General features: G+C 29.7%; 2 protein-coding genes and 4 non-coding genes across 6 annotated transcripts; 2 read left to right on the top strand and 4 right to left on the bottom strand.

Moving 5' to 3' along the window:
• Positions 1-98: 98 nt before the first annotated feature.
• Positions 99-9480, top strand: LOC123296276 (kinesin-associated protein 3-like). Its single transcript, XM_044877741.1, has 12 exons — positions 99-209; positions 275-392; positions 2230-2398; positions 3052-3237; positions 3320-3456; positions 4217-4898; positions 5916-6016; positions 6088-6306; positions 7360-7531; positions 8308-8796; positions 8858-8927; positions 9352-9480. The coding sequence occupies exons 1-12, from the start codon at positions 178-180 to the stop codon at positions 9413-9415; spliced, it is 2439 nt and encodes an 812-aa protein (XP_044733676.1). The 5' UTR covers positions 99-177; the 3' UTR covers positions 9416-9480.
• A 598-nt stretch (positions 9481-10078) lies between these two features.
• On the bottom strand, positions 10079-10197 carry LOC123291166. Its single transcript, XR_006534950.1, has one exon. It is a non-coding gene; the product is annotated as a 5S ribosomal RNA (ribosomal RNA).
• A 2160-nt stretch (positions 10198-12357) lies between these two features.
• Positions 12358-17259, top strand: LOC123296265 (kinesin-associated protein 3-like). The gene is made up of 7 exons (XM_044877730.1): positions 12358-12667; positions 13686-13786; positions 13858-14076; positions 15130-15301; positions 16081-16569; positions 16631-16700; positions 17124-17259. The coding sequence occupies exons 1-7, from the start codon at positions 12379-12381 to the stop codon at positions 17185-17187; spliced, it is 1404 nt and encodes a 467-aa protein (XP_044733665.1). The 5' UTR covers positions 12358-12378; the 3' UTR covers positions 17188-17259.
• A 589-nt stretch (positions 17260-17848) lies between these two features.
• LOC123291174 lies at positions 17849-17967 on the bottom strand. Its single transcript, XR_006534957.1, has one exon. It is a non-coding gene; the product is annotated as a 5S ribosomal RNA (ribosomal RNA).
• An 86-nt stretch (positions 17968-18053) lies between these two features.
• LOC123291165 lies at positions 18054-18172 on the bottom strand. The gene has a single exon (XR_006534949.1). It is a non-coding gene; the product is annotated as a 5S ribosomal RNA (ribosomal RNA).
• An 85-nt stretch (positions 18173-18257) lies between these two features.
• On the bottom strand, positions 18258-18376 carry LOC123291154. Its single transcript, XR_006534941.1, has one exon. It is a non-coding gene; the product is annotated as a 5S ribosomal RNA (ribosomal RNA).
• Between the last annotated feature and the right edge of the window lie 8911 nt (positions 18377-27287).

Below are 27287 nucleotides of genomic sequence, written 5' to 3'. Positions count from 1 at the left end.
ATTTTTGCATAAGTGTAGTTAAAGTTGTTGATGAGTGCGCAATAGCGTAAATGTATCGCGGATCAATAAATTTCGTAACCCAACCTAAATTTTTCGTATATGATATTAGTTTTTATTGTGACAGCTGTATTTTTGATTATAATTTATCAAAGTTGTAGAAAAGTATTTGCATTAAAAATGCAATCAGACGATGCTAGATATTTAAAAAAGTAAGTATTAGTAAAAATTACAAATTTAATATCGTACTAATTGTTTTTCCTCGGGTGTTTTGTAGAAAAATTAAATCTGGTGCTATTGATGTACATCCGACCGAAAAAGCTTTAGTTGTTAATTATGAATTAGAAGCTGTTATTTTAGGTGAATTGGGTGATCCGATGCATGGTGATAAACGGGTAATTTTTTTAAGTGTTTTAATTAAAGCGTGTAAATGATCACATGTGCGGCATCAACTCTTCTCAAGGGATTTTCAATTTAGTTTTACAGGCCATATTTTTAATCTTTCAATTATTTTAAACGTTCCAACACGTTGAAAATGTCAACATAATTATTGACCATGCTGTATCAAAAAGTAATCGAGCTTCAGGTACTCATCAAGTAACCGAAATTAAGTCAAACAATATTGATTTCAGTTGAATTAAGCAAGCCATACTCAATGTTGTTATCGGCTAAAATGATATAACGCTTCATTACTTTTACCTTAATTATTTTTATGGATTTTAAAGACATGGGTCATTCGACAATCCGCTCTGAAAATCTCCATGGTGGCCTTACATTACTGGCAAATTTAAATTCTACTAGAAAAGTCAGCAAATTTCAAAAAGTATTTTTATAATCTTATATATTCTTCTATTCGAATTTTTTCAAAAAAATGGCGCATGTGATCGTTCGTATTTGTAAAATTTTCGTTTCACTTTATTTTTAAAGAATTTACTTATTTGGTCAGTGAATTTTTTAATTATTTAACTAGAAAACATGGAGAAAAGTTAGAGAATTTTATTTTGGGAAAACAGTGGCCACCATGGTCTCTGTACCAAAACTACCTTTGACTATTTTTTGCTTATTGTACTCACAAATTGTTGACCGTACAACTTAATTCATTGAGATACAATTAAAGTTTGTTTCAAAGAAGAGTTGATGATGCAGGAGTGTCTAATTTTTAGATATTAAGATACACGAATGCCGTTAAAAGTGTTGCTTTTTGGATTTAATGTCTTAAAAAACCTCAAAAGACAAAAAAACACATTTAAGAATGAGAATGGCGGAAAAATTTGAACTTAGTTATGGTCAAAGACTTCGCCAAAGGGAGGTTCAGCAGCTGTTCCCTCTAAAGACTTGAAAAACTCTAATCAAATACCAAATTTTGAATGCGTGATTTATAATTCCCTACCAAAAGATAAACTTTCGTAAGTTTGCCGTATACGGTGCCATTTTTCTTGCGAACCTTTCGCATTTGGTTTTTATTTTTAAAATTTTTATATTCTACATTTTTTACTATAAATTTTGTCAGTACCTTAATCTAGTGAATGACATGTTTGTGTTACTTATGCACGTCCACGTGTTTTCTTTTAGGGTTAGATTAAAAGAAAAATATAAATTTTACAACTTAAAATTTGTTAAAAAACGATAAGAGGTAGATTATGATAAAAAACAGTATTGGCACCGTGCATGAGTTTTATTTCAAGCTCTTTCTATGGTAACCATAAACTACTTTATTAATAGAATTAATTGTATGGATGGACATATAAGTTTATTGAAATTTCGTCTCTTATTTTCACAAATTCTAATGAAACAAATTTAATTGTTATTTTTCAATAATTTCAATTTGAAATTTACTATACCATAGTAAATTTAGGGCCGATTTAGCTGTCCCCTCCCAACTATGCTCCTTACCAAAAGAATAGGGCAGTAGATTTATTAAACAAACATGAGAAACTTCGCTAAAAAATGAGATTTTGCAGCTTTTTTTTATAATAAATAAGGGTGATATGAAAGATCAAAGTTTGTCGTAGGAGAGATAATCTTTTGTGCAGACCACAAATTTCAGAAATTTTTCACACACGATAAGCAGATACTATCCCTAACTACTCCCTAAGGCATTATGTAAAGACAGTCAACGCCAGAAAATTTTTTTAAAATCCAAATTGTGACACTTTTAATGGTACAACTTACAAGCTTCTAATTCTTCTAAATCTTCTAAATAAAACTTCTAAAAAAAATTATATTTTGCAGGAGTGTCAGAAAATTATCAGATTAAAAAATTTAAATTCTAAGACAGATTGTGCTGCATTAGCAAAAGATGTTATCGATAAATGTAGTATTATTCATCCGTCAAAAATTGATGAAGTTGAACGTTTGATATATTATTTAAAAACACGTAAAAATGACGGCAAACATTTAGGTAAATTATATTGAAATATAATATCCCTATTCAATTCTTAAAAAAGCATAAATGAATAATTTTAAGGAATTAAACTACCCTAAAGGAATTACTTACTCGTTCGTGTACACATACGATTGAATACTTATTTTGTGTAAAAATTTTCAAATTATATTTTTACCAAAATACGTTTAGTTTAAGAACTCGGCACGCAGTGGTCTATGGCTCATTTTTCAGCCGTATAATGAACTGAAACCTTCAATTTGAATTATTCAGCTCTTATAGTATTCCAGGTCAGTTTGATTGTCCTAATAGTTTATAACGCCGACTTTCCAATGCCGAGCTACTATACAGCAGATGTTCAACCGTTTTTACTCCCTTTTCTCAAACTACTATTGCTTCTGCTATTACCATCCGCGCAATACGATGTCCTTTCCGTATTATTTGAGGCTGAAAGTTGATCCCGCCAGTATAGTTTCTTGAAATTACTCCATTGGTTATTCAGAAAATTTCAGTTGTCGCTGAACATAGTCATTTCCAGCTTCCTGCTACGTGCCTTACTAATCTGCCCGTATCCAGATTTCCCTTTACGTACTACAGTAAGTGATTCTTTTCTGAGGCATCAATTAATTAAACTGACTGAGGAAGAAATTAAATTAATCATTTTAAAATAGGTGGTGATTATTTAAATTCAAGACCAACCAGTTCACTAAACAATTCAAATAACGCACCAACAATTAATAATATTGACGAATATGTGGATTTATTATATGAAGATATATCACAAAAACTAAAAGGATCATTACGTATTTTAGAAATAGCTAAAAATCCAGATAATTTAGAAGAGTTATCACGAAATGGTTTGTTTAACTTTTCAAGTTTAAATTAGATATTTTGATTGCATAATTTCACTTATATTATATTTGTATTATTTCTATCTAGAAGCCGCAATCAGTGCACTTACACGTGTCTTACGTGAGGAATGGCGTAAGAGTATAGATCTTAGCATAAATATTGCTTGCACATTATTCTTTTTTTCTAATTATGAAGATTTTCATTCTGTTATAATTGAATATAAGGTAATATAAAATTATATTTTTATTGATATTATTTTACTCCAAATGTTTACTTCGTTTAGACTCAAAATAGTACGTTCCACGAGTATACAGAATGTTTCCAAGTTAATAATATACAGAATGTTTCCGAGAGCGATAGAGTTTCCGAGCAAACTGTTTTTGTTTTATTTCATATAATAATAGGAGCCATTCATCCCATAGGTTGAGCAATGACCTCCTCCATAATACACCACTATTCCCTATCTAGAGCCCTTCTCGAACAGTGTTCACCCGCAAACGGTACCAGCTTTTACTCTGGGTACCGTTTTACAGAATTTATTTCATATAAACTGCCAAATTAAATTATTTGACAGTTTTTTTTGTTAGTATATTTGCGTTTATGTCATGTCTCTTCCTTCTATACTAATACTAATATACAATGTACCCCTCCTGTACTTATTTAAGTGCTCTGTAATTGGTTAAATTTATTGATTTTTTATTAATTGATTTGTTTAATTATATCGGAAAGCACGCATCAGATCGAAATTAGCAAAGACAAAAAAAGATTCATTTATTTTTCAAGAAATAATTTTCGAGTCATAGTAATTTTCACGGCTCGAAACTTTGATTTTGGAGAATATTCGAGGAGGTACAAGGTCGTCTTACAACACTTATCTACTTTATACTAAATGTATTCGAGAAAAATTCGCTTTAAAAAAACTAGTATTGGACACGAATTAAAGATATGTAGAAATAATTTTTATTTTCGTCTGTATATTTTTAGATTGGATCATTATGTATGTACATAATCGAACAAGAATTACAAAGGTACGAACATTGGCAAGAAGAATTAGAAAATTTAGCACAAGACAAAGATATAATGACAACAAGCGCAACAGAAATAAAAAAATCAAAAATACCAGCACCAATGAATCGTCCACGTAGTGGTTTATGGTCAATAAATGATCCATTAACACAACGTGCAAAGACCGCAAGTCTATCACAAAGTTCACGTGAGAATAGTATAGATGATTTAAATGAATTAAGTAACAAAGTTAATGATACAGAAAAAACTAAAAAACAATTAACATTATTAATGAAAAAACAAGAACAATTATTACGTGTTTTATTTTATCTTTTATTAAATATTGCTGAAGATATTAAAATTGAAGAGAAAATGGCAAAGAAAAATATTGTTGAAATGTTAGTAAAAACATTAGATCGTGAAAATATTGAATTGTTAACATTATGTGTAACATTCTTAAAAAAATTATCAATACGTGGCTGTAATAAAGATGAAATGGATCGTTTAAATTGTATTGCGAAATTATCGAAATTATTGAATTATCAGGATGCTGAATTAGTGCATGTTACATTAAAATTATTATTTAATTTAACATTTGATAAGAAAATACGTGCTAAAATGCTACATCAAAATATCGTTCCACAACTTGTTAATTTATTACGTAAGTGTACCATTTTAAAATAAGCATTTAAATTTCAACGAAAATTAATCGTTATAATAATTCGATATTATTTTTCTTTATAAATAAATCGACTAAAACAATAAAAAATTCTTAGGGATGTGTCCCGACTAGTCGGTAAAGTCGACTATCTTTTATTTTGGTGACTAGTCGCCAAAAAGCTCCGACTTCTTTGTATGTATTTGTCCATGAAAATTTATAGGAAGAATTACATTTAAAAAAAAAACAGTCTAACGTTTTGGGTTGGATGTCGGTATTTGGTACGGTTGTTCATACTATTAGTATTTGCAGTTTTTCCCTTCACATCACGAAAAATTATCATTTGGCACTGATAATACTTGACTTTACGGGAATTATTGTCCAATAGGTCAAAAAGAAATCCATATACGAGCCTTTGGAGTCTTTTTGACATGATTAAATAAAAATTGTAATTAATCTAAAAATGAAATGACTAACGATATCTGCTCGAGCTAACTGTGAGATTTATGTAGGAAAAGTTAAATTTTCGTTTTGTTAGTTTATATAATTCAATAGACGAAAATTCTAACCTTGGCTGGCAGAAGTGGTAGACGTTTTTGTCAGATAATTTGGAATTTACTCCATTCAAACGTTAGAAACTGTTTCCTGGTTTTTCAAATATTAAAAAATATCCCAGTAGCTTGACTTGAAAAGGGATATAATTCATAATGCAGGGAACATTCAGCCACTGTCTGTTTGGAAATAACGTTTATCTCGAAAAACATAAAAGAAGGGCCCACACTAGAAACCGATTACGATTTAAAATAAACTCAACCTCTTTCCTTGGCTATGGAATGAATTTTCTCTAGCGCTGAAAAATCTACACGTGTTTTTTATATGCTTAATATGCTATTAAGCTGTTTATATGCTTAAATTTAAGTATTATGAAATTTCTCTGGGTGCTTAGTCCTCTACTTATAGGGACAATAGGATATTGGAGGATGACAAAGAAGAAAATAAGTAATTAAATGTTTATTTCAGGTGATGATAAACATCAAAATATTGTATTAAAATTATTATACCAATTTAGTCGAGATCGTCGTACTAGATCAGGATTTACATACACCGAATGTGTTCATCTTGTAAGTAATCTTGTTCCATTTACAATACGGATTGTTGTTTTTTTCTATGTATTTATTGTATTCATTTTCAGGTTACAGATATGGTTATATTATCTCGAAACTCAACTGTGGATATTGAATTAATTGCATTATGTATTAATTTATCAAAAGATGAAGAGAATGTTGAACAATTAGTGGATAAAAATTTGGTTCCAGATCTGTTATGGCGTGCTTTATTACATAAAGATCCGTTACTTATGAAAATGTTACGAAATATTTCTAAACATTCCTTTGCTAAAGACAGCTTTTTGGTAAGTTAAATTTAACAAATAATTCTAATTATTTTTATTAATAAAATCTTTGCCTGCCCCTAAAATTGTTAGCAAATAGAGTATTCCACTATTTTTGAAAAAGTACTTCAAAATGTTGATTTTGCTAATAAAAAGCCACCAAAAATTTATTTCGGAAAAATACACACGCTTTCTTGCCAAAAACTTAAATTAAATTTTAAACCTTTTTTAAACTGTCAAAAATGCGGGCATCCAATTTGATGACGTAATATGGGTATCACTATACGAAATAACACAAATGAGTTTGACAGATATATTCATAGACATCTGATTATAATATAAATATAAATACTTATCTATGTATATATTATATCCAACTGTCTACACTGAACTAACTGATGGTCTATGACTCATACCTCTATGACATCACAGCAGGGCATACTCGCGTTTTAGGTCACGTGATATACAGTTTAAAAATTACGATTTTTAATTTTAATATTTTAAGAGAAAAAAGTGCTTTTATGACTCGAAATCAGAATATTTAAGTATATTTTTACATAAATTTTAACTGTTTTCAAATTTCATGATTTATTTTTGACTAACGATAATACCCTATTTAAGAGAGGTTGTGTTTAAAAGGGAAAATTATAAACATCGTATTTTCCGTGAAAATTCCTTCCAAACTGAAACTCACCCTATATATCAAATTCCACATCATTTGAACAGATGGGAATCCCATAACTCCCACCACTATTTGTTGACTTTCAATACAGTGCATAGGTCTATATTTTAGAAGAAGATATGATTAAACATAGAGGTGTGATTTTAGTAAATGTATGCATGAAGTTTACACGGATGTAATGTAATACGTCTATATCGTTAGGGAAATTTTAACTACTTCTTGTTTCCAAACCAAAACATTTAAGATTTTAGGACCTATTACTGTTTAATGATCTATTTATTATTAAAAACTTAAACTTGGAAGTTTTATTCAAACAGAAAATGTTCCTTTGAAAATAAAATAAAAAAGCTCCACAAAAAAAATCAATATTTTAGACCTTTTTACTTTTATAGGATTATGTGGAAAAAATTGCAGCATGTATTGAAGAACAATATTTTTCAAATATTGATTTTGCAATTGAATCAATTGGAATTTTAGGTAACTTAAATTTACCCGACATTAATTACGAACAAATTTTTGTGAAATATAATTTAATTCCTTTTATTAAAAATGTTTTAAAAACCGGTAAGTTATTAAAAATAATTTATTTTATAGTGATCGGTTATCAGATTATGTTACGTGTCATATTAAACTGTAAATATTGGTCAAGAACATATTTAGTAAAGGTCGCAATCTCGCACGAGTAGTCCAGTTGTACCTAACTGTCTTGTGTCAACGATTCTCGTCCAGACTACCATTATTTCATACCAGTGGCCATAATTTCTTGAAACATGTATAATCTTCAATCGAAATCTTGAAGTTTCAAAACCACGAAGTTTCGCCTGCCTATTATAAGATTAGCGAAATTATTTGTTGATCACAATAAATTTTTGGACGAAGCGCTAAATTGGAACGATAGAATCCTGCACCATTTTACAAATCAATGTATATGAATACTTTACACCAATAAATTTGACAAGCGAAATTTACAAAAGTTAAAAAAAAAAAAACCCCGACAATGAAATGTGGGTTTTTTCTTTGTAGCTCTCTCCGAAGATCATCGCCACTTTTTTAGCTGGAGTCGCACTCTGAAGTCGCACTTTAAACATAGCTAAAAATACTATTCATTAAAATACTTTTCAAAAAAAACCAAATCGGTTCATCCGCTTAGGAGCTACGATGCCACAGACACACATAGCGGTCAAACTTATAAACCTCTCTTTTTTGGTTCGGGGGTTTAAAAAAAACAATAAAATTTCAAAAGTTTTACCGGAAAACGTTAAAATATCTGACAACTGAGATCTATCTACTTTATTGTATAATTTTGTGAAAATAAATGATTGCTAATTAATTTTTTTTAGCTGAAGATGACATAATTTTAGACATAATCGTAATGTTAGGCACTGCAATACAAGTTGACATCAAATGTGCAGAACTTGTATGTTGTCAAGATTTATTGACGCAAATTGTTGATCTTCTAAATGCAAAACAAGTTGACGATGAAATTGTTCTACAAATTGTTTATGTATTTTATCAAATACTTGCTTACGAACAATGGCGTCCATTTTTAATCAAAGAAACAGATGCTGTAGCATATTTAATAGATTTAATGCGTGATAAAAATAAAATTGTACGAAAATGGTGCAATTATTGTTTAGATTTAATTGCATTATCAGATCAAGAATGGGCCTCACGCATTAAAGTTGAGAAATTCCGTGCACATAATTCTGAATGGTTGGATATGGTTGAAAATCATGATGTAGATGCAATGGACTTTGAAGAACCAGATGATGATCTTCCACCATTTATTGATGCTGATTTTATGAATAATGTTGAATTAGGTCCAACTGGTAAATAATTAACATTTTTAATTAATATTTAATATTTAACAAAATTCTTGTTGTTTTGTAGGACAACGTATTGCCTTAGATTTGGATATCTTTAACACAGACAATAAAGATGAAAGTGGAGAAGACAATAAGTAAGTAATTAAAAAAATTATTATATATCAAAATAACCCCATAGTTTGTTACCCAAACCACTCAACATTGTCCCCCCATTTTTTAATATTTATCCGTCCGTATAAAATATTGAATTTCCATTTTAGAAATTTTTAAATGCCCTCACTGAATTTGTACTTTTATTAATTAATTTTAAGTAATTAAAAAGATATTAATAACTAAAATAATGGTTTATTTGAAATGTCCAGTCATTAAAGTTACGGAAGAAAAATATTTGAACCAAATTTAAGTTTCATGAATATTCCCTATTGTATTTATCTAAAAAATTATTAAACCTTTAACAAAATCAAAATAATGATACCGTTTCCCCCCCCCCCCCCTTAATTCATTAACTCCCGATGTATATTGATAAACTGATAATGATTTAAAAAAAATATATTTTAGGTCACCGAACAATGATGAAAAGAAAGAATTCATTCCATACGCAACTGTCGATACATCTGTTTAAGCTTTGGAACCAAATTGATAAAATTTTAGTCTTTTCTAAGTCATTAAAATATATTGAGAATTATTTTCAATGTGTATATTAAGATTTTTACATATTAGGAAAAAATTTTTGTTTTTGTATTTATTAAATAATTTAATTAAAACCTTACTTGCACAATATTGTTGTTTTGATTTTTATACTAAATCTTTTTGAAGTATTATAACGCTTTTTTTAGGAATGTAATATCGAATAGAACGAATGGGTTTTTTCTTTATTTGGATAATGAAATGAAACTGTCATTGGGTTAAAAATATCTAATCAGCAGAATTGAATATTTTTCTTAATAAGGTTGAAGTAAAAAGGTAGATTTACGGGCATAAAAAAAAATAAAAAGTGGAACGAAGTATACAAATTTTTGGTAAAAGGATAAATTTACAAAGACACATATATACATACTCAACCGCAAATTGTTTCACTCCTCACCTAAAACAAACCAAGGCCCCTTGAAAGAATTTGCTACTGACCCACTGCTAGTGTCCGACCGAAGGTCGATTTATGGCTGAAATCGGCTATCTCCACAACCTTCAACCGAAGCCGATGGTGTAGAACCAATATTTTACAATCATATACTTAACTTTCTCTTGTAAAGTATATAATTTTATTTGAAAAACGGAAAAAAAAAGAAGACAACAGCACACAGTGTTCCCAAGCGGTCACCCATCCAAGTACTGACTGTGCCCAATGTTGCTTGACTTCGGTGATCGGACGAGAACCAGTATTTTCAACATGGTATGGCCGTTGTCGATGCTATAAGCAATATTTTACAATCATATACTTAACTTTCTCTTGTAAAGTATATAAGTATTCAATCGTTCGTGTACACATACGATTGAATACTTATTTTGTGTAAAAATTTTCAAATTATATTTTTACCAAAATACGTTTAGTTTAAGAACTCGGCACGCAGTGGTCTATGGCTCATTTTTCAGCCGTATAATGAACTGAAACCTTCAATTTGAATTATTCAGCTCTTATAGTATTCCAGGTCAGTTTGATTGTCCTAATAGTTTATAACGCCGACTTTCCAATGCCGAGCTACTATACAGCAGATGTTCAACCGTTTTTACTCCCTTTTCTCAAACTACTATTGCTTCTGCTATTACCATCCGCGCAATACGATGTCCTTTCCGTATTATTTGAGGCTGAAAGTTGATCCCGCCAGTATAGTTTCTTGAAATTACTCCATTGGTTATTCAGAAAATTTCAGTTGTCGCTGAACATAGTCATTTCCAGCTTCCTGCTACGTGCCTTACTAATCTGCCCGTATCCAGATTTCCCTTTACGTACTACAGTAAGTGATTCTTTTCTGAGGCATCAATTAATTAAACTGACTGAGGAAGAAATTAAATTAATCATTTTAAAATAGGTGGTGATTATTTAAATTCAAGACCAACCAGTTCACTAAACAATTCAAATAACGCACCAACAATTAATAATATTGACGAATATGTGGATTTATTATATGAAGATATATCACAAAAACTAAAAGGATCATTACGTATTTTAGAAATAGCTAAAAATCCAGATAATTTAGAAGAGTTATCACGAAATGGTTTGTTTAACTTTTCAAGTTTAAATTAGATATTTTGATTGCATAATTTCACTTATATTATATTTGTATTATTTCTATCTAGAAGCCGCAATCAGTGCACTTACACGTGTCTTACGTGAGGAATGGCGTAAGAGTATAGATCTTAGCATAAATATTGCTTGCACATTATTCTTTTTTTCTAATTATGAAGATTTTCATTCTGTTATAATTGAATATAAGGTAATATAAAATTATATTTTTATTGATATTATTTTACTCCAAATGTTTACTTCGTTTAGACTCAAAATAGTACGTTCCACGAGTATACAGAATGTTTCCAAGTTAATAATATACAGAATGTTTCCGAGAGCGATAGAGTTTCCGAGCAAACTGTTTTTGTTTTATTTCATATAATAATAGGAGCCATTCATCCCATAGGTTGAGCAATGACCTCCTCCATAATACACCACTATTCCCTATCTAGAGCCCTTCTCGAACAGTGTTCACCCGCAAACGGTACCAGCTTTTACTCTGGGTACCGTTTTACAGAATTTATTTCATATAAACTGCCAAATTAAATTATTTGACAGTTTTTTTTGTTAGTATATTTGCGTTTATGTCATGTCTCTTCCTTCTATACTAATACTAATATACAATGTACCCCTCCTGTACTTATTTAAGTGCTCTGTAATTGGTTAAATTTATTGATTTTTTATTAATTGATTTGTTTAATTATATCGGAAAGCACGCATCAGATCGAAATTAGCAAAGACAAAAAAAGATTCATTTATTTTTCAAGAAATAATTTTCGAGTCATAGTAATTTTCACGGCTCGAAACTTTGGTTTTGGAGAATATTCGAGGAGGTACAAGGTCGTCTTACAACACTTATCTACTTTATACTAAATGTATTCGAGAAAAATTCGCTTTAAAAAAACTAGTATTGGACACGAATTAAAGATATGTAGAAATAATTTTTATTTTCGTCTGTATATTTTTAGATTGGATCATTATGTATGTACATAATCGAACAAGAATTACAAAGGTACGAACATTGGCAAGAAGAATTAGAAAATTTAGCACAAGACAAAGATATAATGACAACAAGCGCAACAGAAATAAAAAAATCAAAAATACCAGCACCAATGAATCGTCCACGTAGTGGTTTATGGTCAATAAATGATCCATTAACACAACGTGCAAAGACCGCAAGTCTATCACAAAGTTCACGTGAGAATAGTATAGATGATTTAAATGAATTAAGTAACAAAGTTAATGATACAGAAAAAACTAAAAAACAATTAACATTATTAATGAAAAAACAAGAACAATTATTACGTGTTTTATTTTATCTTTTATTAAATATTGCTGAAGATATTAAAATTGAAGAGAAAATGGCAAAGAAAAATATTGTTGAAATGTTAGTAAAAACATTAGATCGTGAAAATATTGAATTGTTAACATTATGTGTAACATTCTTAAAAAAATTATCAATACGTGGCTGTAATAAAGATGAAATGGATCGTTTAAATTGTATTGCGAAATTATCGAAATTATTGAATTATCAGGATGCTGAATTAGTGCATGTTACATTAAAATTATTATTTAATTTAACATTTGATAAGAAAATACGTGCTAAAATGCTACATCAAAATATCGTTCCACAACTTGTTAATTTATTACGTAAGTGTACCATTTTAAAATAAGCATTTAAATTTCAACGAAAATTAATCGTTATAATAATTCGATATTATTTTTCTTTATAAATAAATCGACTAAAACAATAAAAAATTCTTAGGGATGTGTCCCGACTAGTCGGTAAAGTCGACTATCTTTTATTTTGGTGACTAGTCGCCAAAAAGCTCCGACTTCTTTGTATGTATTTGTCCATGAAAATTTATAGGAAGAATTACATTTAAAAAAAAAAACAGTCTAACGTTTTGGGTTGGATGTCGGTATTTGGTACGGTTGTTCATACTATTAGTATTTGCAGTTTTTCCCTTCACATCACGAAAAATTATCATTTGGCACTGATAATACTTGACTTTACGGGAATTATTGTCCAATAGGTCAAAAAGAAATCCATATACGAGCCTTTGGAGTCTTTTTGACATGATTAAATAAAAATTGTAATTAATCTAAAAATGAAATGACTAACGATATCTGCTCGAGCTAACTGTGAGATTTATGTAGGAAAAGTTAAATTTTCGTTTTGTTAGTTTATATAATTCAATAGACGAAAATTCTAACCTTGGCTGGCAGAAGTGGTAGACGTTTTTGTCAGATAATTTGGAATTTACTCCATTCAAACGTTAGAAACTGTTTCCTGGTTTTTCAAATATTAAAAAATATCCCAGTAGCTTGACTTGAAAAGGGATATAATTCATAATGCAGGGAACATTCAGCCACTGTCTGTTTGGAAATAACGTTTATCTCGAAAAACATAAAAGAAGGGCCCACACTAGAAACCGATTACGATTTAAAATAAACTCAACCTCTTTCCTTGGCTATGGAATGAATTTTCTCTAGCGCTGAAAAATCTACACGTGTTTTTTATATGCTTAATATGCTATTAAGCTGTTTATATGCTTAAATTTAAGTATTATGAAATTTCTCTGGGTGCTTAGTCCTCTACTTATAGGGACAATAGGATATTGGAGGATGACAAAGAAGAAAATAAGTAATTAAATGTTTATTTCAGGTGATGATAAACATCAAAATATTGTATTAAAATTATTATACCAATTTAGTCGAGATCGTCGTACTAGATCAGGATTTACATACACCGAATGTGTTCATCTTGTAAGTAATCTTGTTCCATTTACAATACGGATTGTTGTTTTTTTCTATGTATTTATTGTATTCATTTTCAGGTTACAGATATGGTTATATTATCTCGAAACTCAACTGTGGATATTGAATTAATTGCATTATGTATTAATTTATCAAAAGATGAAGAGAATGTTGAACAATTAGTGGATAAAAATTTGGTTCCAGATCTGTTATGGCGTGCTTTATTACATAAAGATCCGTTACTTATGAAAATGTTACGAAATATTTCTAAACATTCCTTTGCTAAAGACAGCTTTTTGGTAAGTTAAATTTAACAAATAATTCTAATTATTTTTATTAATAAAATCTTTGCCTGCCCCTAAAATTGTTAGCAAATAGAGTATTCCACTATTTTTGAAAAAGTACTTCAAAATGTTGATTTTGCTAATAAAAAGCCACCAAAAATTTATTTCGGAAAAATACACACGCTTTCTTGCCAAAAACTTAAATTAAATTTTAAACCTTTTTTAAACTGTCAAAAATGCGGGCATCCAATTTGATGACGTAATATGGGTATCACTATACGAAATAACACAAATGAGTTTGACAGATATATTCATAGACATCTGATTATAATATAAATATAAATACTTATCTATGTATATATTATATCCAACTGTCTACACTGAACTAACTGATGGTCTATGACTCATACCTCTATGACATCACAGCAGGGCATACTCGCGTTTTAGGTCACGTGATATACAGTTTAAAAATTACGATTTTTAATTTTAATATTTTAAGAGAAAAAAGTGCTTTAATGACTCGAAATCAGAATATTTAAGTATATTTTTACATAAATTTTAACTTTTTTCAAATTTCATGATTTATTTTTGACTAACGATAATACCCTATTTAAGAGAGGTTGTGTTTAAAAGGGAAAATTATAAACATCGTATTTTCCGTGAAAATTCCTTCCAAACTGAAACTCACCCTATATATCAAATTCCACATCATTTGAACAGATGGGAATCCCATAACTCCCACCACTATTTGTTGACTTTCAATACAGTGCATAGGTCTATATTTTAGAAGAAGATATGATTAAACATAGAAGTGTGATTTTAGTAAATGTATGCATGAAGTTTACACGGATGTAATGTAATACGTCTATATCGTTAGGGAAATTTTAACTACTTCTTGTTTCCAAACCAAAACATTTAAGATTTTAGGACCTATTACTGTTTAATGATCTATTTATTATTAAAAACTTAGACTTGGAAGTTTTATTCAAACAGAAAATGTTCCTTTGAAAATAAAATAAAAAAGCTCCACAAAAAAAATCAATATTTTAGACCTTTTTACTTTTATAGGATTATGTGGAAAAAATTGCAGCGTGTATTGAAGAACAATATTTTTCAAATATTGATTTTGCAATTGAATCAATTGGAATTTTAGGTAACTTAAATTTACCCGACATTAATTACGAACAAATTTTTGTGAAATATAATTTAATTCCTTTTATTAAAAATGTTTTAAAAACCGGTAAGTTATTAAAAATAATTTATTTTATAGTGATCGGTTATCAGATTATGTTACGTGTCATATTAAACTGTAAATATTGGTCAAGAACATATTTAGTAAAGGTCGCAATCTCGCACGAGTAGTCCAGTTGTACCTAACTGTCTTGTGTCAACGATTCTCGTCCAGACTACCATTATTTCATACCAGTGGCCATAATTTCTTGAAACATGTATAATCTTCAATCGAAATCTTGAAGTTTCAAAACCACGAAGTTTCGCCTGCCTATTATAAGATTAGCGAAATTATTTGTTGATCACAATAAATTTTTGGACGAAGCGCTAAATTGGAACGATAGAATCCTGCACCATTTTACAAATCAATGTATATGAATACTTTACACCAATAAATTTGACAAGCGAAATTTACAAAAGTTAAAAAAAAAAAACCCCGACAATGAAATGTGGGTTTTTTCTTTGTAGCTCTCTCCGAAGATCATCGCCACTTTTTTAGCTGGAGTCGCACTCTGAAGTCGCACTTTAAACATAGCTAAAAATACTATTCATTAAAATACTTTTCAAAAAAAACCAAATCGGTTCATCCGCTTAGGAGCTACGATGCCACAGACACACATAGCGGTCAAACTTATAAACCTCTCTTTTTTGGTTCGGGGGTTTAAAAAAAACAATAAAATTTCAAAAGTTTTACCGGAAAACGTTAAAATATCTGACAACTGAGATCTTATATTATACTTTATTGTATAATTTTGTGAAAATAAATGATTGCTAATTAATTTTTTTTAGCTGAAGATGACATAATTTTAGACATAATCGTAATGTTAGGCACTGCAATACAAGTTGACATCAAATGTGCAGAACTTGTATGTTGTCAAGATTTATTGACGCAAATTGTTGATCTTCTAAATGCAAAACAAGTTGACGATGAAATTGTTCTACAAATTGTTTATGTATTTTATCAAATACTTGCTTACGAACAATGGCGTCCATTTTTAATCAAAGAAACAGATGCTGTAGCATATTTAATAGATTTAATGCGTGATAAAAATAAAATTGTACGAAAATGGTGCAATTATTGTTTAGATTTAATTGCATTATCAGATCAAGAATGGGCCTCACGCATTAAAGTTGAGAAATTCCGTGCACATAATTCTGAATGGTTGGATATGGTTGAAAATCATGATGTAGATGCAATGGACTTTGAAGAACCAGATGATGATCTTCCACCATTTATTGATGCTGATTTTATGAATAATGTTGAATTAGGTCCAACTGGTAAATAATTAACATTTTTAATTAATATTTAATATTTAACAAAATTCTTGTTGTTTTGTAGGACAACGTATTGCCTTAGATTTGGATATCTTTAACACAGACAATAAAGATGAAAGTGGAGAAGACAATAAGTAAGTAATTAAAAAAATTATTATATATCAAAATAACCCCATAGTTTGTTACCCAAACCACTCAACATTGTCCCCCCATTTTTTAATATTTATCCGTCCGTATAAAAATTTCAATTTCTGTTTTAGAAATTTTTAAATGCCCTCACTGAATTTGTACTTTTATTAATTAATTTTAAGTAATTAAAAAGATATTAATTACTAAAATAATGGTTTATTTGAAATGTCCAGTCATTAAAGTTACGGAAGAAAAATATTTGAACCAAATTTAAGTTTCATGAATATTCCCTATTGTATTTATCTAAAAAATTATTAAACCTTTAACAAAATCAAAATAATGATACCGTTCCCCCCCCCCCCCCTTAATTCATTAACTCCCGATGTATATTGATAAACTGATAATGATTTAAAAAAAATATATTTTAGGTCACCGAACAATGATGAAAAGAAAGAATTCATTCCATACGCAACTGTCGATACATCTGTTTAAGCTTTGGAACCAAATTAATAAAATTTTAGTCTTTTCTAAGTCATTAAAATATATTGAAAATTATTTTCAATGTGTATATTAAGATTTTTACATATTAGGAAAAAAATTTTGTTTTTGTATTTATTAAATAATTTAATTAAAACCTTACTTGCACAATATTGTTGTTTTGATTTTTATACTAAATCTTTTTGAAGTATTATAACGCTTTTTTTAGGAATGTAATATCGAATAGAACGAATGGGTTTTTTCTTTATTTGGATAATGAAATGAAACTGTCATTGGGTTAAAAATATCTAATCAGCAGAATTGAATATTTTTCTTAATAAGGTTGAAGTAAAAAGGTAGATTTACGGGCATCAAAAAAAATAAAAAGTGGAACGAAGTATACAAATTTTTGGTAAAAGGATAAATTTACAAAGACACATATATACATACTCAACCGCAAATTGTTTCACTCCTCACCTAAAACAAACCAAGGCCCCTTGAAAAAATTTGCTACTGACCCACTGCTAGTGTCCGACCGAAGGTCGATTTATGGCTGAAATCGGCTATCTCCACAACCTTCAACCGAAGCCGATGGTGTAGAACCAATATTTTACAATAATATACTTAACTTTCTCTTGCAAGGTATATAATTTTATTTGAAAAACGGAAAAAAAGAAGACAACAGCACACAGTGTTCCCAATCGGTCACCCATCCAAGTACTGACTGTGCCCAATGTTGCTTGACTTCGGTGATCGGACGAGAACAAGTATTTTCAACATGGTATGGCCGTTGTCGATGCTATGAGCAATATTTTACAATCATATACTTAACTTTCTCTTGTAAAGTATATAATTTTATTTGAAAAACGGAAAAAAAAAGAAGACAACAGCACACAGTGTTCCCAAGCGGTCACCCATCCAAGTACTGACTGTGCCCAATGTTGCTTGACTTCGGTGATCGGACGAGAACCAGTATTTTCAACATGGTATGGCCGTTGTCGATGCTATAAGCAATATTTTACAATCATATACTTAACTTTCTCTTGTAAAGTATATAATTTTATTTGAAAAACGGAAAAAAAAGAAGACAACAGCACACAGTGTTCCCAAGCGGTCACCCATCCAAGTACTGACTGTGCCCAATGTTGCTTGACTTCGGTGATCGGACGAGAACCAGTATTTTCAACATGGTATGGCCGTTGTCGATTCTATAAGCAATATTTTACAATCATATACTTAACTTTCTATTGTAAGATATTTTAATTTTTTAAATAAGACAACTATACTTCTACAGTTTTTACTAATATTGCGTAGGATCCAGTACTGTATAGATAATAGATATATTCTCTTGTACCACCTTGTATGTATCAAACTCCTCGAAAAACTCAAACATTGTTCTAGTGATTATAAAATGAATTTAAAACACACCCGAACTCCTTTCCGTTGAGCATCGATACATTACATAAGTATTTATTTTCGTGAAAAACGACTATTAATGAAAATACATGAAATAGGTTTTTCTATTTTATTTAAAACATTCCATAAAAAATATTACAATTGGGTATTATTGTGCGAATGTTACACAAATTTAGCACATAATTAATATATAAATTACAATTATAATTGATTTATAAATATATATATAAATATACATAATACAAGAAAAATCCGGACGGATATCACAATTTTTAAAAACATAATCAATAAAAGTAATGAAATTCATTTAATGAAAAAAAAGAAAAAAAAAGGAAAGCAAATGACTAGGTAGAAAACCACTTTAAATAATTATTTTTTAATTAAATCAGTTGCCAATGAAAAATGATTTATATTTAAATTTAACTCTTTTATTTTATTTTTTGAACGCCATACTTTTATTGTGTAATCATCGGATGTAGTGACTAACATTTCTGGATCTTTTGGATTAAATGCTACCGAATTTACTACATCCAAATGTGGGAATTTTGCTAAGCACACACCATAATGTCGATCCCATAAATAACCATGTTTATCTTCAGCACCACTGTAAAATAATTTTTAAACAAATTACTAATAATAAAAAATGATATGAAACCAGATAATTGTCAATATTCTGGAAATTTAAGGTAAATTTTCATGCTGAGGTCACGTGGTCAGTTATCGTGCGCCATTTGGAAAATAATAAAGATAGTTTAGCTTTTTATTCTCAGGATTCATTTTGGCAGTATTGGCTATGGTCAAATTTTTAGCAAGCGAAATTTTGACGGATTTTAATTCCAGCGAGACTTAATTAATAAATATGACATACCTTGCGACGTATTCATGAGAAACATCTAAAAATATAAAAAAACATTCATTGTTGGGCGTGTATGCTTTATGTGCTCTTAACATTCGTCCAACATGTTTCATGGTTACTAAATCGATTACATGTAAATCTATTTCTTGAGCAATAGGTGGTGGATCCAATGGATTACTTATTGTATATCCTTGAGGCCATGGTCGGCTGTTCACGTACAAAAATCTGAAAAACATAATCATGAAGTATAATTATTTCAAAAATCCAATGTGACAGACACAGTTTTTACTATTAAAAAAAGTCTAATTAGTTATCACACTCTTCTTAGAAGTTCTTTCAAAGCCAGGAATCAAAATGGCTTCAAAATTCTGCTTTTCTTTCTAGTAGTCAAAATGGTAGTTTCAGATATAAAAAGTTTGGAAGTTAATGAAATTTTGGTATGTTGTTCAGGGATGGTTAATTATCAATTTATCAAGTTGATGATCTCGAGAATCCTGTTCAAAAGAGGAAGGGATAGGAAATTCCAATTTTTCCGTCCTTCCTTCGGTTTTTCCTCAATACGTTTTTTTTCTTACGTATTACGACAAAACCATAGAGCTTTAAATTTCCTACTATTTTTACTTTTCAAACATATTTGTATGTCAATTCCTTATCAAAATATTGTGCCTCAAAAAAGGTCTTTTTCAAAATTCGCTAAAAAATGCAGAATTCCACCTTCTTTCTTCTGTTAATTGAAATGTTGTTGTAATGATCACTCCTGGTTACAATCTCCAACTTTGGATACCCCCTCCCTCCGCCCCAAGCTCAACATAGAAGTAAAAAGGTCCATCTAGTTTAATATATAACTTTCTTTAGTATACTGAATAGAGAAATTGCTCTAGGCGGTATGTCAGGAGAGATTTAGGTAGAGTAAAATAGGGAAAATCAAGATTCATTGTAATTAGTTTGATACACCGAATTCGTGTCCTGGCTTCTGTGTAATCTTTTCATTTCTTTCTATTTGTTCAAATGAAAATATGTAATGTGCGTTTTCCATTGAAGTTTACAGTCTAAGCCTAATTTGTTAAGTGGTATAATGTGTTGAGATAAAAAAAAGCTATTAAAATTATGATATATGAGGGATTTAGACTTATAAGTACACAAAAATTTGAAATAAATGTAAAAATTTAGTTTCATAATAAAAATATGTAGCTTGCTACAGTTTGTCTAGGTAGATCAAATATAGCTATAGTGTGTTTTTATCTTATGCCGGTTTTGTTTTTGTTTGTCCGTTTAGTGGAAAACCGACATTAGAATATAATATTAATAAAATTTGAATTTTACCGGTGATCAGGTGAAAGTCGCATTCCAATAATATGACCATGTAAATCAATTAAATGATCAGTTTTATCAAATTTATGTGCTACGGACTCATAATCCAACCAATTTGGTTCAACACGTGACGCTTTTAATTCATCTTCACGTGCTTTCATATCCATACGTTCCTTAATGGAAGGTCCACGTTCCAAACGTTGTGGAAACAATGATGGTTTTAAACGTTTAAAACCAATTTCATGGGGTGTATACGTTTTTGAACCGGTTGTAAAAATTAATATTTTATCACAGTTATCATTAAACACATTTTCAACTATTGGTGTATCTTCGTTATCGATTTCATCGCCATCATCATCACCGTCTTTATTGTCATCGTTAAGATATTCATACGCATTGGAAGTATTAGCTTGACATTCTACACGTCTATAATCCATATTATATTTGATTGGACTCGCATAATCTGAATTCATATCACCACTTCCACTATCGGTTCGTAATAATTCTCTTAATGATTGTTTAACATCTAAAACAAAGTAATTTTTTTAAATTTATTTCTAATTATAATTATTTTCATCGAGACTGAGGTTTAATAATTCAATCATTTTTAAGAAAACTAGCTAATAAAATTTGATATGAAAATAACGTGCGAAAACAACAAAAAAACCAAATGCATCGATTTAACTAGTTCAAAATGCGGAATATATGCGTTCTGTCTCAAAAAGAAACTGATTTTAGAATGGCTGAAACTTTGCGTACATTAATAATTGAGCCTAAAACTCACAACAATCATATCGTCTGTAATGTAGATGGAAATTAGAAGGGATTGTTGAGTAAATCGTAATCGATATCGGATAGTAATCGAAAAATGTTTAAGCTTTATTTAAAATTATCCATTTCAAAAAGCTTTGATTTGAATCCGTTTGGTACCTGTTCGAAAGGCATACCAAAGGTAAAGTTTAGGTAAAAAAATGTATCTGATTCCTAGCAGAAAAAGTTGGTAAAATGTCGGTAAAGATCTCGGTTTAGTACAAATGGTTCCATTTTCAAGAATTTTGTCATAAAAATAAAATTAATGTTTTCCACATAAAACGGCTAAAAATTCGTTCGTTTTAATGTAATAAATGTGTAATATGTTCAGTCTGCCGATACCGGTGCGTCTAAAAAAGATATGGGTTATTCTTTAAGAGAAGGTGAAGCCAATATATCCCCCTCCCCCTCCAAGGTAAAACTTAAACTACAAATAACTACTTTAGCCAACAATGTCATTATTGGTTAAATTTAATAATAGTGCCCATAATTCCATCACTATTGGTTTTTGAACAAAAGTATATAACGTACTTTCGATTTAAAATTGTCAAAAAAATACACTCTTAAGTTATGTCCATCGAGTCATGGGACACCATGTATATAAAGCCCACAGGGAAACACTCAAAATTTCTACTAACTCAGCTCCGGTACTATGATATCAATGAAATATTCGCAAATAATAAATTAAAGAAAAATATTTTCTTGAAATAAACATACACAAAGACAGTTCACGATGTGAGGGTGGGTTTCCAGGTTCACGTCGTTCTTCACCTTCATCATGTGCCGTTGTCAATTTATCCGTTTCTGATCGTATCGCTTCACATGAATCAGCCATTGTGACACAATTCGCCACCATTATTGATCGTATTGAACTTGCATTCGTGTTATAAAATTTAAATAATTGTGCGGTGACAGGTGCATGTTCTGAACTTGTCTCTTGATTTGCTTTATTCATCCACAAAACAGATGAGCTCACCAGATGCGCTAACCAATGTAAATCACCAGATAATAGATGTTCATCAGTGTACCAAGTACCAAATATATCGTATGGTCGATTCACGACACGACATTGTAATGAAAATCCTTCGTCAATATTAAATACGGCTATTTCACCAGATGTTGTATGTGGTGTACCAAAATGTACACCGGATACTAATAGAAGGGTATCGGTGGAATTGAATTGTGAATATTGTGTGTATTTCCAACAGAAATCTTTCATGTTATAATAATATTTGATCCGAGCAGGATATGATGATTCCCATAGCTAAAAATACATTAATAAAAATTATCAAATTGGAAATCGATTGTGATTTCTTTGTGTACAAACTTGAGGCTCTCGAATTAATCTTTTGAAAATTGAGTTTTAGTTTGCATTTGGATGAAAGTGTTCATTGGCATCTGGAGACCTAGATGTCTTTTATACAGGGTGGGCCATTTTAATCTATGCCTTCTGAATATCGGGTCATAGACGCCACCTATTAAAAACTGACCTTTACAAAATTTGCAGAAAATGATGGTGTACATCAATAGATAGAATAGCACTTTAAATTAGAAAGTTAAGAGCTCCGGAGCTGATGGTTCAAGCCAGATCGAAGGGCATCTAATTGACCAAGAGCTGGAAGTAATGTTTGTGTTTAGCGTCCGAACTATGCGGGACCATGCGTATAATAGGTAGAATATACGAGAGCGGGAGATAGGCTAGTGGGAGCCCAAGAAACTCGCAATATAGCATTAAAATGTAATAATTTTCATTTTTTTAAATAGGGTATTATCGTTAGTCAAAAATAAATTATGAAATTTGAAAAAAGTTAAAATTTATGTAAAAATATACTTAAATATTCTGATTTCGAGTCATAAAAACATATTTTTCTTTTAAAATATTAAAATTAAAAATCGTAATTTTTAAACTGTATATCACGTGACCTAAAACGCGGGTAAGCCCTGCTGTGATGTCATAGCGGTATGAGTCATAGACCATCAGTTAGGGGCGTAGTTACCGCTGTATCAATGATACGGGGCCTTCGAACTACAGAGGCCTCTTACGTATGCAAGCAAAAATTAGTAAAATGTTATCCACAATTTCACTTGAGGGGCCATTCATTAATTATGTAAGCATTTTAAAAAAACTGAAATCGTCTTCAGCTATACATGTTTTAATAAAACAATTTGCCGAAAAAAGGCAAGAAAAGTGTATATTTACTTTGAATTGTTTGGCTAGCTCAATTTCTAGGAGGAAGTGATAATTTATAATCAATAAATTTTTAATTTAATTTAGTGCAAGCAATTTTGTTTCTTTTGTTAGAAATCTTCACCCTTCGTTTGGGCCCCCCAATTAATTTTGATACGGGACCCTTCCAAGGCGAGCTACGCCACTGATTTATATTTATTATAATCAGATGTCTATGAATATATCTGTCAAACTTATTTGTGTTATTTCGTAGAGTGATACCCATATTGGATGCCCGCTTTTTTGACAGTTTAAAAAAGCTTTAAAATTTAATTTACGTTTTTGACAAGAAAGCGTGTGTATTTTTCCGAAATAAATTTTTGATGGCTTTTTATTAGCAAAATCAACATTTCGAAGTACTTTTTCAAAAATAATGGAATACCCTATTGTTAAATATAAATATTAATTTTGAAAAATAAAAATTATTACTTTGATTTGTAATTTTAGCTGCCATACAAAAACTATTGTGCAATTACGAAACACTATTAACTATATATAAAATTCTAGTTCATACCATAACATAACCATCTTTCGAACAGGTTGCAAAATATTTTCCATTATATGAAAAACTAACATGCAATACTTGATTTTGATGTTCATGTAAAACTTCTGTTTGTACGAACGGTGTATGATATCGTAAACGTTTATATTCTGATCGCCAACTACGACCTATTAAAAATAATATCATTTATACAAATTTTTTATTTCTTAATATTGTGCATTGATTAATTACCTTTAATTAAACCAACTGATTTGTCAATTTTAAAATAACTTTTAAATAGATCCTTCCAAATAAATTCGTCTAAACTGACACGATACCAAGTTTGACAGACAAGACCTGCATTTACCAATTCTTTTACATCTAAATATTTAAATATTTGTACTAATAGCGAATCGGGTATGTAACACCAATAACTATTATCCGTTGTTTGATCAATGTTATTATTGTCCATTTTTTTTTTAAATTATAATTAAGATACTTGATATCGTTTTATTTAAAAATCTTTTAAAAGTACTTGACAATTTGTCTATTTATTTATATAAATTTAGTATTTGTATACAAGTATCAGCTGATCCCAAGATTACCAATTTAAAAGCTCTAATATTAAACTCATTGTTCGTACTTTACGAAATTAAAAATTTTACATTTTATTTAAATTTATATCTAAATATAAATAAGCACTTTAAAAGTTTTGTCTTTAATTTACAAATTGTAACGATTATAAATATTGCTTTAAAAGTTTAAAAAATAAAATTAGTTGGTACGAGTGTTTTTGAAGTGAACAAAGGAGAATATACAGGTTGCTCTTTTCACTTTTCTTTTATTTGTAACTAGATGACCCGGTGAACTTCGTTTCACCTACAATTTATTTGATTATAACTTTTGATCAGGGATTATTAATCTTGATTAACCTGCAGTTCGACTCATTAATAGCTATACATCTTCAATTCATAAATTCCTATAATATGCTTGTCCCCACTAAACACAAACTTAACCCAGTAAAACTAAACAAAATAATTTCCAAAAATTTTCGACTTTGTTCGAAATTTGTGGGGAATTCCCCTGTATTCTTTCTGTTGTTTGTGTAGTGTTGAGTTGCCAACTTGAAAAATCTTCTAAATTGTATTTGAATATCTATCTATCTCGTTGTAAAACGAACACTACTGCCATCTTTTTTGGCAGATATTTGGTTACATGGAGTTGAGTATCCTTGTGCATGTGTCCATGGAATACATAAAAACTTTATTGCAACAAAAATCTTTTATAGTGGTACGTTTACCCACAATCAAGAAACAACGTTAGGAAAGAGAAAATAATAAACCAAAATTACCCAAAATTGACAAATTTTTTAGTCAGCCTTCTGCAAGTAGTTTTGCCTCAAATATTTCTTTTGGTATAGTGACTTAGATAATGTGACCACTGCAGTGCTGGTTGAGAAGACTACTGAAGTTAAGATTTGATACTTATTGCAGTTACTTGATAAAACCTAAATAGTTTTGTTAGTGCCCTAGCTTTTTTGTTTTTTTGCACCATGCAGGGCCATTGATTACCTATCTAATCCTCTGGAAATTTAAATATAGACCGATATCTGCGTAACTATGTTTGTTAATACAAAATGGATTTCACCGCAGCATTTTACCTTCTAAAATGATATTTCCAGTTAAAAAAACACAAAAATTCGACTTGATAAAACGACAATATAAACGCAATAATGTGTACTGGGGCTACAGCCATGATCCCAGGTCCACAGCTATAGACCAATATATATGATGACATAGCCTCGTATAGGAGCTATTTTGGACTATGTAACAAAAATGTATCAGAGATTATGACGAGTTTCAATGCAGCTGAGTTAATTTGACTTGGAATAGGATAGGTTATTTTTGAGAATGTTAATAATTTATGAAGTTCTATTTACATATAAATTTAATTTAAAAAAATATCTATTATAAATTTTAAAATTAACAGTTAAACTTTTTATCATTATATAACAAAATAAATAAAATTAAAAAAAAAATCAATCAATTGATCCAATCAATAAATTTTAAAACATTGTTATGATCGTAATAAAATGTATATCGAATTTTATATGGCAGGCTATACAAATTTTTACACTCTCTAGTTATTATTTCCGATTAATTTAATTATTAACTTTATTGATTGGAACCATTTATTTTAACAAATATCGCACTATTTATTAATATAAATTTATAATATTTTAACAAAAATAAATACCGTGTTTACTTCAACGAAATTGAGTATAAAAGACATGAAAAGTATACTCAGTGTCAATAAACATAAGTTATACGGCGAATCTCTGGAGAATTAATTTGTCAAGTCAAAATAAAAGTTTGTAGAAGTTTTTCGATTCAATACATTATTAACGAGATAAGCCTTCGCAAATTATAGTTTTCAATTTTCAGCATTTCTCAAATAATATTGAAAATATAGATTTAAATTTTTATAGTGAGCAAAATTATATAAAATAAGTTGTACTACATTTTATCATCAGAACGTGTTTTCTCTATGACAAGACCGGATTAACCATGTCGGGGCCCCTTTTCAGCCGTTGGAAAATCATCAGCTTTTTCAAGTTGATGAAGGGATGTAAGTAAATTGAGAAGCAGGCGTTTTAATTTTAACTTTATTCTTGTTAAATGCAATCAAAAGCAATATACGAAAGAAAATGGTTTTGTCAAGTACATTCAGTTAAATTATTAACTTTTTTGGATACAAAATCATTAATATAATATTTTGTAAATAGATGGTATTTCATCAACTGACAGCATGCGTTGGAAAAAAGCAGTCTAGATTCTCAATACTTATTGCCATGAGGATCCAAATTTTCCAATACGGCTTTTCAGTTACATTTTTTGGGGACGGTTTTCTATCAAGTAAAGACATATCACATATCTTCTATCCTTATCAAATTATTTTGTGAAGCGTGGAGACCCGGCTCTGCTTGAATTTTCAACACAGAATTTGAAATAAAT

This window comes from Chrysoperla carnea, chromosome 1, assembly GCF_905475395.1.
Source record: "Chrysoperla carnea chromosome 1, inChrCarn1.1, whole genome shotgun sequence".
NCBI classification, from domain to species: Eukaryota; Metazoa; Arthropoda; class Insecta; order Neuroptera; family Chrysopidae; genus Chrysoperla; species Chrysoperla carnea.
The sequence above is the reverse complement of the archived record's forward strand: the minus strand, read 5'-3'. Positions and strand labels throughout refer to the sequence as shown.

Bases quoted from the DNA above. Each gene is read 5' to 3' on its own strand.
- LOC123296276 (XM_044877741.1), top strand. From the start codon at position 178: ATGCAATCAGACGATGCTAGATATTTAAAAAA. The intron at 3,457-4,216 runs GTAATATAAAAT...GTATATTTTTAG, and splicing joins CTGTTATAATTGAATATAAG to ATTGGATCATTATGTATGTA. The intron at 6,307-7,359 runs GTAAGTTAAATT...TTACTTTTATAG, and splicing joins TTGCTAAAGACAGCTTTTTG to GATTATGTGGAAAAAATTGC.
- LOC123296265 (XM_044877730.1), top strand. From the start codon at position 12,379: ATGGCAAAGAAAAATATTGTTGAAATGTTAGTAAAAACATTAGATCGT. The intron at 16,570-16,630 runs GTAAATAATTAA...GTTGTTTTGTAG, and splicing joins TGTTGAATTAGGTCCAACTG to GACAACGTATTGCCTTAGAT. The intron at 16,701-17,123 runs GTAAGTAATTAA...AATATATTTTAG, and splicing joins GAAAGTGGAGAAGACAATAA to GTCACCGAACAATGATGAAA.